General features: G+C 42.1%; 1 protein-coding gene across 1 annotated transcript in view; it reads left to right on the forward strand.

Moving 5' to 3' along the window:
* The window catches only part of HAVCR1 (hepatitis A virus cellular receptor 1), a 29499-nt gene extending 20506 nt beyond the window's left edge, over nucleotides 1-8993 (forward strand). Inside the window, exons 5-7 of the mRNA XM_062188776.1 lie at nucleotides 2479-2590; nucleotides 4581-4617; nucleotides 7789-8993. Of these exons, the coding sequence (XP_062044760.1) occupies nucleotides 2479-2590; nucleotides 4581-4617; nucleotides 7789-7903 (264 nt within the window). The 3' untranslated portion in view covers nucleotides 7904-8993. The remainder of the gene's footprint in view (nucleotides 1-2478; nucleotides 2591-4580; nucleotides 4618-7788) is intronic.
* The last annotated feature ends 4254 nt before the right edge of the window (nucleotides 8994-13247 follow it).

Below are 13247 nucleotides of genomic sequence, written 5' to 3' on the forward strand. Positions count from 1 at the left end.
TTTATCTGCTGCTTCACTTGCCAAATGGCTGCAATGACCAGGGCTAAAACAGAAGCCTAAAACTCCATCTGGATTTCCATTGTGGGTGGCAGGGAACCCAATACTTGGGCCAACTTCTGCTAATTTACCAAGCACATTGGCAGGGAACTGGATGGGGAGTGGAGCGGCTGGGACTTGAACTGGTTCTCATATGAGATGCTGGTGTTGCAAACAGTGGCTCACCTGATATACTACAATGCCAGCCCCGCTTTATAGGAAACTTTGAGGCCACTGTTGATTGTTTTCATGTGTAAATCTTCCCACATGATGACTTATTAAAGTATTAAGATCTTAACTCTGGTTCTGTGAGTTGTTCCTATAATTTTCTCACAATATTCTTGAGAAAAAGCTGAGTGGCCATAGTCTTAAGCTTATCTGAGTCTCATCTTTACAAATTATTGAGACAGCTTTATCAATAGGACCCTTTCTTTTGGCTGCTGAGAGAAATGATTTTCCTTTCAGTATGAGCAAGTAGCTCTTAGAGGCAACACCAAAAGAAATTATTAGAATAATCCTTCTGATAGCAGTTGTGAGAAATGATAACATGGCCATTATAAGAGAAATTTAAAAGGCTCAGGCGTGGTGGGGCTGTTTAGGGCAGGGCCAAAAGTCCTTTTGCTGGACCTTAGTGACAATAATATCACCACATAGGGGTGATACCAATAATTTTTGTAAGATTGATTTTTATTTATTTTAAAGGCAGAGTTACAGAGAGAAAGGAGAGAGAGAGGGAGAGAGAGAGAGAGAGAGAAAGAGAGATCTTCCATCCACTGGTTCACTCCCCAAATGGTCACAATGGCCAGGGCTGGGCCAGGACAATTCTAGGAGCCAGGAGCTTCTTCCAGGTCTCCCACATGGGTGCAGGGGCCCAAGCGTGTGGGTCATCTTCTGCTTCTTTCTGAAGTGCATTGGCACGGAGCTGGATTGGAAACAGAGCAGCCAGGACTTGAATCAGTGCTAATATGGGATGCCAGCATTGCGGGCACAGGCTTAACCTGCTGAATGGACAATGCTGGCCCCAATCCTGGGCCATAAAAGGAAATAAAAAAGAGTGTCACTGCAGGGAACCTGCTGACTTGGGAAGGTGTGGGTCACCATGTATTTTTAGGTGAGAATAGCAGCTTCTACAATAGTATATATACTGTAGTATACATAGAATTTAGTAGTTGTTTCTATTAAATAACCCCTGAAGAATTAAAATTCTAGAGAGTATATAAAGCAAGATGGTAATAGAGCTTGTTTCTGGATATTAAGGTTATGGTTGATTTTGGTTTTGCTTTTTTATGCTTAGCTGCACATTCTAAAATGAGTATGCAGTGTTAATGCATTGTAATTTAACAATAAAAGCAAAGCTTCCCTCCAAAAACACATCTTCCATCCATCTACTCACTCCCCCTCATTGGTAAGGAAATAACACAGTTTTCTCCTCCTAGATATGGGCTACAACTCCTCTAAGTAATTAATGGCTCAGATGTCAGTCATTACCCTCCTCTATATTCTTAATAGTGTTTATCAGGAAGTACCTGAAAGTACCTTACCCAAGAACTTTTCTGATTCTGCTGTTTACAGACACTGAAACAGAGACTCAGGGGAGGCTGAATAACTTGTCCATGTCACCCTGCTGCTAAGCAGAGGAGCTGGGATTCTGACTTCAGAGTTCAGTTCTTGCCTGCTGGTAGAGACTTAATCCTCTAGTTCTCTACTTCCTTTCTGTTAAAATACCTGCTCTGTTGGATGCCTTGGGGGTCAGAACTGAGCTATGAAAAAGTTCTAGTGTGAACCCTGACATGTTTTAGTCATGTTCCAGGAGGTAGCGATTGCTTATGATCTGCACTAGGAGATTTAAAAACAATTCTGTGTTCTTACCTGGTTGCACGGCCTTAACTTGTTCATCAGCACCATGTGTGGGAGAAGCTACTTTGCAGTCTATGTAGGCAGACATAGAGAGCATCTCGAATTACAGTTTACAAAACAAGTAATGACTGTAGTCAAATTCACGAGTTGAGCACATTTAGATAACTTTAGATCAAGTCAACATATATGAACAAAAATTGTTTCCATTCTTTTTTTATTATCATAGGAGGACATATTTAATGGAAATAGCTGGTTGATTTTTGAACTAGATGTAATTTACATACATTATGTATAAACCCATTTTAAGCATACAGTTTTTAGTTTTGACAAATGTATCCACCTATGTAAATACCACTCTAAGGAGGATATAAAACATTTTCATCACCCTAGAATATGTTTTGAATTTCAAATTGTCTTAGAATTTCACAATCCAGTCATAACCTCAGATTATTTAGTTTTACCTTCATGTTTCAGAAGTAGCCAAGGGCCAATAAAGGTAAATGTGTCTGGATAGGTTAAACTAGGGAATGTTTTCCATTCATAATTCTAACAAGGTACTTTTTCCATCTGCTGATGTTTTCTTAGCAAGTATTCCCAGCACAAAATCCATGGATGACCACCACGAAAGGAATATATATTGGAATCTTTGTTTCTGCCTTGGTGTTGCTTGCTGTTTTTGTTGTCATGCTCATCAAAAGTAAGTCATTTCAAGACTGTTCCTAAGGGACTTGAGTAAGGATTCCACAGCCAGAGTGCCTGGATTCAAATATCCCATATGCAACATGATTGTGATTTTTATTAGCTCCTCCATGTCCCCAAATTCTCATCTGTAAAATGCACCTGGCACTGTAGCACTGTCTACCGCAAGGGGGGATGTGAGGTTTAAGGGCATTAGCACCTCCAGCCTACTGAGCATGGTGTTTGGCTCGCGGTACATGCACAGCAATCTTAAACTGTTATTATTGTAGTTAGAAAAGAACTTTTCTGTAATAATCTCTGTAAATCTCATGGAGCTTATGTTTGAGAGGAGTTCTTGCTTAACACCATTTTTTCTTAACCGTATTCTTCGTTTTCAATTATAGGCCTTCCAAGGAGAAAAATTAAATTTAAATTCCCCATAAGAGAAATTAAATAGTCATCCCTCCCTGTTGCTGAGGACTGGTTCCAGGATACTCCCTCCCCTTTCTCCTATGGAAACTCAAATCCAAGGATGCTGAAGGCCCTTATAGAACATGTAATTGTATTCACAAACAACCTCTGCACATCCTTTCATATACTTTAAATTATATACAGATTACTTATAATACCCAATATAATGTAAAAGCTATACAAAGAGCTGTTATACCATTTTGCTTAGAGATTAAGAGCAAGAAAAATATCTGTATGTGTTGAGTACACGCATATTTTTTTGTTTCTGAATATTTTTTTTCCTTGTAAGATTGGGTTGAGTCCATGGGTATTGAGCCCGTGGATACTGAGGGCTGACTACACTAAGAAACAAGTTGGGAAGGGTTAGATGGCGACAAAGCCCTGTAATATGTAAGATTTGTTCTCTTTCTAGGATCCAATATTTGGCCCTAAGGGGTGATGGTGTTGAAAATGCTACAACAGCCATCTAGCAGAGGAGGCAAAGGAGACAGTGCAAGGGGGAACTGGTCATAGGACTGAGTCTAGAGCAAAGGCTTCAAAAGGCAGCCACTTGGGCTCTATGTCTGCCTTCTGCCAGTTGTGCGTGTGTGTTTCTCTCAGTATAACCTGCCCCTGTGAGAGAATCCCAGTCATCTATTTTGCAAGACCTCATTTTTGAATCCATTATTAGGTTTTATGTGTCTGCGCAGAGGAGAGTTAACAAATCTAGGAAATTCTCAGCACGTTAGTCAGTATAACTATTAAGACAATGGAAAGATTTTTTAAAAAGGTGCATGGGACAACATTTGACCTAGCAGTTAAGACACCTGCATCCCACATCAGAGTGCCTGAGTTTCATTGCTGGCTCTCCCTCCTATCTCCAGATTCCTGATGCCGATTCTGGGAAGCAGCAGGTGATGGCTCTAATAACTGGGTTTCTGCCACCCACTTGGGACACCTGGACTGAGTACCCAGTTCCTGGCCAGGCCAATACAAGCACTGGAGAGTGAACCAATGGATGAGAGAGTTTCCTCTCTCTCTCCCTCTCAAATAAGTTTTTAAAAAATTAAATAAAAGAAATTGTGAAAAATGCCTCAAACACACTTCCCCCCTTAGCTAAACCAATTCTCTAATCCCCTTTTAAGGGAAGGGATGACTGATGGTGTAAAGTCTGGCAAAGTAGGGCTTTGATAGAGGTGACCTTAGAATGACCTTACTTCCTGGTTATCCCAGGACAGCCCTGGTTCATGGCTGCTCTCTGGCAACCCATCAGAAAAATCTTGGGCTTTTCCATTTTTTTAAAAATGAAAAGTGATTTAGCAACAGTATTAAAGTAAGTTAGGGTGTGTGGCAAGTGCCCCAGACCTTAATGAAAATGAGGTGGTGAGCAGTGAAAGGCTTGTTCGAGTGCTCCATGCTCACAAAGGGAAAATGGAAAGAGTTAGAAGTTACTGGGGAAGGGCCCAGGTAAGGAGAGGAATGATACACTTGGCTGGAAGCTGTCCTGAACACTGGCTAACATGTTTAATGTTCTCTTTAATTCTCCCTTCTCCATGCAGAGTATTTCTACATTAAAAAGAAAATGCAACCACTAAGGTAAGCTTGAGAAGGTTTGTGTCAAAGCCTTCTGATGTTCCTATTCTAGTAAAGAAAAGGATAATGTTTTCTCTTTCCTGCTCCTCTTTTTCTCCTCAACTTTCTATTTTATATCCTGGATCTTCAAAATCTAGTTTAATGAGCACCTCTATATTAGCCCTACTTTCATTGAAATGTTTAGCTTTCTGTGTTTCCCAGAATTTTAGCAAAGCTGGTCTAGAAAGAGCACCTAATTCTAACCTACTAGAACAAGAGAGCCGAATAGTAAATTTTTGCTTGATGGAACTGAACTTGCAGTGAGTTGCTTTGGCTTGTTCTTTCATTTTAGTCATGTCCCTTTTTATTGAGCATTTACTGAGTGCTTACTATAGTCCAAAGAACTGAACAAACAGAAAGCACATAAGCAAATAAATGGGGTCCTTTTAGGGGCTTCCAGACAAGCATCATATTATAAAGCAGGGCAATGGGCTGTCTGAATTCCAAGCAAGTGCAAGATTTGGAGGAAGAGAATGTCTGGCCGAAGGGGCAGGAAGCACCAAGGCACTGAGGGAGGGCAAGTGTTTCTAGCTGCCCCAGCTTCTGTCACTCCCTGCTGCTGCATTCCGAGCTTGAACCACTCATTTAAGAGTTGTCTGGCCTTGTAGGCGCTTGGACTTACTGTATTTGTGATTATATTTCAGTCCGCCCTGCTGTCCCGTTAAAACGTAAGACTCCTTTGCTCTCTCTGTGCTCCAGTGCTTGCAGTGGTAGGGGATGGCTACTTCGTTCTAAGGCCAGCCAGTGTGCTTCATTTGGTTCAGGCTGAGCATGAAAACATGACGTTTTTGAATCAAGATCTACCCCTTGGAGGTCGCCATCCATTTTTGCTAGTTCTTCATCATTGATTATTTATACACAGACTCTCCTGTATCTGAGTTAATTACATGAGCCAATCCATAGAACATGGCTCCAGCAGGTCCAGGATATTGTAATTGTTCAGTTGGCTTGGCTTTTATTATTGCAACCATGCCCTTCACAGCAATAAAAACTTTGAGACAGCACTGCAATTATTTTCATTTTATAGATTAGAAAATAGGTTCAGAAATGTGAGGTGACATCTAAGGTCACAAAACACATCCTATAAAGGACTCAATCTTCGAGATCCAGGCTCATAAACAGTTTTGACGAACAGCTCCTGAGAATGGGAAAGCAATGCTCCTCATAGATAGAAAGGTGTGAAACAGCATCCTCTTAGTTCTTTAATTTCTGTCCCTGTGGTAACTTACTATTTTTTTTTATTTTACAAAGTTTGCTTTTTATTACTCCATTACAAAGTAAAATATTGGGGAAAATGTAAACTTTTGAAAAAATAAGCTGCTTAACATAATGTGCGTTCCCTCATGACATTATCTTTCTGGCACTTACATCAGTTATGCCATACTGACTCATTTGAGTTTATTGACACCTAAGTGAGTGTTTTCACACGTGTGTGACTGACGTGTTCCAGGACCACAGAGTGGCTACGTCTCTTGAGATATGTCCAGTGGGGCGTGCTCTTCCATTTGGGCTGAGTGAAGTCTCAGGTTCCACATAGCGCAAGTCACCATAATTAATGCCAGAACATCAGTTACAACACACTGTCTAACGCTAGCTAGTCTGTTTTCTGCCCTTATACCTCCTTGATTGCTCCAGAATCCAAACGTCAGTTCCCTCTGGCCACCCTGAGCAGCAGGGTGCTCTTGAAGCAGTCGCAGTAAAGTACATCCTGTAACTTGGCGTGAGAGGCAGACACACAGAATACCGAAAGCGCTATGCAAAAATTAATCCTTAGTCTCCAACACCTGACCCTTTTGTACACCTGGCAGATATGAGTTTATGTGTTCTAACTGCAACTGGGGATGAGTATTTGGCACAGTGGTTAAGATGCTGCTGGGGATGCCTGCAGCCCCTGTCAGAGTCCTGGCTCCTCTCATGCTGCTCCCTGCTACTGTGCACCCTGGGAGGCAGCAGCAATGGCTCAGGCACTTTAGCCCTTTCCATCCTCATGGGAGACCCAGGTTAAGTTCCTGGTTCCTGGCTTCGGATTGGCCCAACCCTGGCTGCTGGCAGCATTTGGGGAGTGAACCAGTGGATGGAAATTGATTTCTCTCTCTCTTTCTCTCTCTCTCTCTCTTCTCCCTCTTTATGTCTCTCTCTCTTCCCCCTCCCTCTCCCTCTCTTTCCTTCTCTCTCCTCCTTCTCATTCAAGTAAAATTAAAATACATAAAGAAAAATTTGAAAAGGTAACCTAATCCTAGCTTTTGAAATTTGACCCACCAAGATTTATTTTTTAGCACCATGGCCCAGCATACACTTTTTTTTTTTTAAAAAGATTTATTTATTTATTTGAAAGAGTTACACACAGTGAGAGGAGAGGCAGAGAGAGAGGGAGAGAGAGAGAGAGAGAGAGGTCTTCCATTCGATGGTTCACTCCCCAATTGGCCGAAACGGCTGGAACTGTGCTGATCTGAAGCCAGGAGCCAGGAGCTTCTTCCAGGTCTCCCACACGAGTGCAGGGGCCCAAGGACCTGGGCCATCTTCTACTGCTTTCCCCAGGCCATAGCAGAGAGCTGGATTGGAAGAGGAGCAGCTGGGACTAGAACGGTGCCCATATGGGATGCTGGTGTTTCAGGCCAGGGCGTTAACCCACTGAGCCCCCAGTATACACTTTTGAAACAGTACTATTTTCCTGCATTCTTATTTTTCTAGTCTATATTAAACACAGGATGTATAGCACCGAGTGGGTTTAATAGCATTGCAAAGAGTCACAATGTATAGCAAGAAAAGCTCTGGTCAGTAAGTTCTTAGCCATAGTTGAAAATAAGCATCTTGATTAGTAACTCAGTTTGATGTCATGTATCTTTTTTTTAGATTTTCTATTTTTATATTCTCTTACATGAGTCTCCCAAAGGAGAACAGTCTGAGGTTTTTGAACACTTCTTAGTTTGTTTACACGCTTATAAAACAGATTTTTCCTGCAACTTAATACTCAGGGCCACACTGCTCACAACCCCAGAAAGTGCTATTTTGTTCATAGTCTGTATGAATGGGGCTCCTAGAAATGCAGATAATCACTCTTGTCTGATCATAAACGTATGCACTGTGGTCTGGTTTTTCCTTCCTGACACTACTTTTCAACAATTCTTTCTGCAGTATGGTTTCATTTAATGCCCCTCAAACTGGAGCTCCGCAAACTGCAAATAAAGTGCGAGTCCGAGCAGAAGACAATGTCTACATTATTGAGGACAATCTTTATGTTATGGAATAAGACCTGGTGCGGCTCTCCAATGTGGCATGGTGATTGCAGAAGACACTTACCAGATGTCACCATGCTGGATACCCGTTAAGTCCAGGACCATTTTTCTGTGTCAGTTTCATTCGACATTCCAACATGTCAGCGACAGGGCCTGGGAGACCCTAACTGAAAACTGTGTAGTGTCAATGTCATTGTTAATTCAGTGCTAATTTGTATACTAAAACTGTCTCAATCTTTCTGGTCATTGCAGAGTTCTCTCTCAAACAAGAACATTTTTGAGTTATTTGTTCCCTCTAGACCCTGTGACTCATGTATCCATCAAAGAAAATGGTAACTGGAAGTACAGGAAATGATTGTCCTGGTCTCCAAAATGATCAAGAGGAGGGGACTAGAACTTAAAAATCAGAAAATCCAATTTGAGATTCATTTTGGAAGCATTTGTTGATTACTTTTTTTTATTGTAATATCAAATGTTGCATTTCTTAGGTCCTTCAAGGGTTTCAAATCACAGGAGTGCACATGTCTTTATTTTTCTGTAGACTGGTAGGAGTTTAATATCACCATTACAGATATATCTACTTTCTTAACAGCCCTGGATGCATTAAGTGCTTGATCCCTGGATCAGGAAGCCCATTTTAACAATCAGATGACACTATAGTAGTGAGTATGGACAAAATAGATACTAAAGGAAGGAAATAATTGACGCTGTGATTTTACATGTTTGTGCTATTTCTACTACACTTGTACCACCTGCAGTGCAGAGTGTGTGATCCTGGGCCTGGCTGGGGGATTGCCTGCCTAGCCCATGCAGGAGGTTAGGAGGGCATGGCACGCCATGCCTTCCCCAGTGGCCTGACTGCGGGCAGGCAGCAGGAGCCCCCGGCGCATTTCCCCCACCCAGCTCCATGTTGAAGGGTCTTGTAATTATCAACCAGGTAAACAGCTCCCAGGTGTGGGCCAGGCCCATTAGGCCCACCTGGAAAGCTACCGTAGCCCTCGTGACCTTCAAGCTGGTTGGAGAAGCTTAGCGGCACCAGTATCGGCTCATCCTATAGAATTAGTGTTGCGCTAAATTAGCTACGCCCCCTCTGCCTGTCCTTTAAAAGGTGTGTGTAGTTGTTAATAAAGCGGACATGTTCGCCAAAACTTGTCTCCGGTGCTTCTTGTCGAAGAACGCCATCGCCCCCACGATCCCAGTGGTGTGCAGGCCTTGCAGGACGAGTCCACGGTGTGGTACAAGATACTTCCCTAGGTAACCAACAGAATCTTCACGATTTTTAGAATGAGACAGCAGAAATGAAAGGGGAAAAAAGGAGGGAATATAAAGAGACTTCTGCCTCAGCAAGGTTTTATTGCAATTATAATAGTATTTGAACCAACATTTGAAATTTCTTAATTGTCTCCAAACTACTTACATATTTAACTTTGTTTCAGAAGGGTAAAGATTCTTTTTCAAATCGAATCCATCTAGCCGATGCTCTTTTTCACAATTCAATTAAATTTTTGGTTTTGCCGGGAGAACTAAAGGCTTCTTTGTAAAGATATTTCAGTCACCTTTCGATGGCTTAGAAGTGAAGATTTGTAAGGGCCAGAGTGGTCGGGAAAAAATTTCTACACAGTTAAGCAGTCTGGGTGTTTGTTTCTATTTCAGTTTGAGTAAACCTTGGAGTGATTTGTACTCGGGGTTCAGAGCTCCTGACACCATGGTGGTCCAGCAGGGCAGGATATTTGCTGTTAAAGGTCACATTTTTGACACTGTTCTGTGGAGTTTGTGGAGATGAATGGACCCTCTACATTCAAATTCTGTGGCAGATAAGATTGTGCCACACTATGTACCAGGTTTCCAAATGGGCCAGCCTAATTTGGCCCAAACATTGATTAGGTTTTTCCCCCTTAATTTTGAGGCAACATGCCCAAGCTTGGAGGTTTGAAATTAAAGCCCTGATTTGTAGCTTCTCAGGAGAGACTTGATAAGACTGAATTGCATTCCTTTGGGACCAAGCTACCTGCTGAGTAGCTTAGGGCTTTGGGTTTATGATGCTGGCTCTGTTCCCCATGCCCTTCCTGGAGATTGATGATGTACAGTAAGGGCTCTGGGATTCTGAATACCTTTGTTGAATTCAGTGTTTCTCTGACTTGTTTGAACATAAGAGTATTGTAACTCATGGCATCCTGTGAAACAGAATGTATGAGGGCTTTGGGGAAGGCTTTGGGGAATGTATATAGGGCTAAAGATAGGACCTGGGTTCTAATCCCCACTCAGCATTAGCACTAGATGACATTGAGAGAAATTGTTCTTTTTGCCTAAATTTTCTCTTCTTTTGTCGTTTCCATATCTATCCTGGTGTATAGTGGTAACTTCAATGAATTGTTGTTTGTGAGAAATCTTTGAGAAGTGAAAAACATTACAGAAATGAAAGGTTTTTTTTCTCCAATAGGTTCTTTAGTAATAGTAGATGCAGCATGAATCTTGGTAAATAATTTCAGTGGCTTACTGATCAGTCTTTTTTTAAAATAATTTCTTTGCAAAATTTGATGTTGGATAATTTATCACCTTATAATAGAAACAAATTGTCAATATCTGAGTGGGAGAATGGGTAGGAAGAGAAAGGAAGGAAATTAGTTAATACATATTTTTTGTAAATATCAGTCTTAAGAAATGTGAAATTATAAATATCAGTCTTATAAATCATACTGTACTGTTGTTTCTGATCCTTTGAAACACAATTGAGATTGCATTACATACAATTTATCTTGGGATATGAGGGCACTGGTGTGATTCAGACTGTATATTTAAACCCAAGAAATTTCGTACATCTTTAAGAAACAGCCAAGTCAATGTGTTCACAGATGGTGGTAAGGATCAATTAATTTTCTGAGTACTTCCAAGTGTCAAGGGTTCTTAGTGGTTGTGCACGTTCAGGTGAAGGTATACACATTAATAAAGGACTTTAGTTTTCTTGGTTTGTTTTCATTTGAAAACTAACTCGCCAGCTCCTGAGGCCCCTCAGTTTGGGCCAGGCTGAGAACTCTCGCTGTGAACTCCCAGGACGTAGTTTGTTGAGAGTCAAGCAGGTGTCATATTCTTCTAGGTTCTGGGGCAGAGAGCACAGAACAAACCTAAACTCCAGTTCCTGAGAAGCTCCGATTTAGTTGGAAAGAAACACACAGGAACCACCATTGCTGGTATATTGAACATTCAGGAAAAAATATTGTGACAGAGGCCGGCTTCTCAATTACGGCTTTTGGGGCCAAGAAACTGGGCTTCATCTTTTGTCCCTTCTATGAAAGATGCCAGTCATAGCCTTCAGCTGGGACTTGTGAAAACGTCCCCTGAGGGGCAGCAACAGCCCTAGCTGAGAAACTCTGTGTATCGGGCATGAGAGGTGGGGGTGGGGAGTGAGGGAACCTCAGCTGGCTGGTCGGAAGGGGTGACCTGTGGGAAAAAGGTCATATTTGAACTGCAACCAAAAGGAAGTGTGTGTGGCAGCCATATGAGTATCTGGTGAAAGGAAACCACCAAATGCAAAGGCCCTGGGGCAGGAAGAAGTGCATGTATTAAGAGAGAGGAGGTTGTGTTCTAAGGATAAAAATGCCCCTGGGAGAGCAGCCAAGTATGTGAGGAGAGTAGCAAGGTGGGCAGTGTGCCTGTCCAGGTAGGAAGGGCTCCGGGAATACATCTCTTTGAGAAAGGAGTCCCATGCTTAGAAAATAAAGCCCGTTAGCACATTCATGGTTAACATTATCCATCACCAAACTATATTTGGACATCTATTAACATCCCTCATTCTTTACCTTTTCGAAGTTCAGGTATGGCTCACTGTAAAAAATTCAGGATGGTCACGGCAACAGAAGGGAGGCAGGTAGGGGAGAGAGGGCAAGTGCACACTTCGGCAGCCAGGGGCATTGCACAGAGCTCATCCAAGCCCAAGAGGGGGATCTGCAAGTAGAGGGTGCGGGTAGCAACGTTTGGCTCTGACTGCATTGGACCTGCAGCAGCTCTTCTCACATCGGCAGCTTTGGGAGGCAGTAGGCAGGAGCCCACTTAAATTGGTCCATAAATGGATCTTAGAAATAATTATTTGTGTATTTTTAAAAAATGCATCAAAATCAATGATTTATCAGATATTATTTAGGGCAAACACATTTTTAAAGTTAAACAACCTGAGTGAATAGTAGCAAATGGCAAAGGGAGGATGGCAAAGGTTCCATGGATGTCTGAAGTCAGGGAGGAAAGGGGTTAAATCAGTTGGGAGTTTGTAAAAATCCCAGCACTGGGCTTGACTTGCAGAGTTTCTGACTTAGTAAGACATGTGAGTCCTAGGGATTTTTGTTTGTTTAAATGCCCAGAAGATAACACTATTGGAGTTGTTTTATATTTCAACAAGAACACTCAGATTTCACAAAATAATTTGAAGAAATAAGGACATACACTAACCCCGGATTTTTACTCATTTCAGAGGTAAATTCCAGGAAAGGAATTCCGGAAACTTTTTGTTTTTTGAATGTGGATGTGTTGAGATGCCACTTCTGAGGTTAAATCAATATCCTTACTCAGAGTTCCAGAAACATAGAAAAGCACTAAGAGAGACATTGAAACATTGAAAGCTCTAAGCAGGGAGGGCTATTTACAGCGTGGTTTTCATAGCCAAGTTTCTGCAGAAATGTTTCTGCTGGGGTCTTCGTGCTTGCTGGAAGGAGAGGAGTGGCCATATGTCATTTGGTCTCCTGCTGATCCAGGTCCTCTTGTGTCTGTTGGTTGTGAACAGGTTTGAAGGGTATTAAGAAGTGTGTCCTCCCAAGAATCTTTCTTGTCTGACTGATGGTGGTATCTGATTTTCTAAGGAACTTCCCTACACACACACCATGGCTCCATCCACTGCAAAGGTTATAGAAACTGAAGGGGTGCAGAATGTGAGCAAGGTGTGTGTGAGGCTGCAGGAGAGAGTTGAGCCATCAGGACTCTAAGGAATCAATTCCTCAAGTCCCTTTGAGAATCCCCTGGTACACAAGGGCCCTTCCAACTTTGCTTGTCTTGATGGCCATTTGTCCCTTTCCTGAGTTACCCTGTGACCTTGCTCCATATGGCCTGGCTACTGGTGTCATCTAGAAGCCAAGATCTGCTTGTCTTACATCTTAGCTGGAAATCCTGCAACTGCTCCCCATTGGATAAAAGTCCCAAGTCCATCATTAACTCTTCAGTGCTTATACCCCACTCAACTTGCCTGCTTCAAGGAGTCACTCTGTGCTGTGCTTTAGTGGATATAAATGACTCAGGTATCAGATGCCCACTGTCCACTCCACAGAATAATGCTCACCTCCTGTCTCTCTGAAGGCCATGTCATGCCTCAGACTG

The sequence above is a fragment of the Lepus europaeus genome, chromosome 4 (genome assembly GCF_033115175.1).
Source record: "Lepus europaeus isolate LE1 chromosome 4, mLepTim1.pri, whole genome shotgun sequence".
Lineage (NCBI taxonomy): Eukaryota > Metazoa > Chordata > Mammalia > Lagomorpha > Leporidae > Lepus > Lepus europaeus.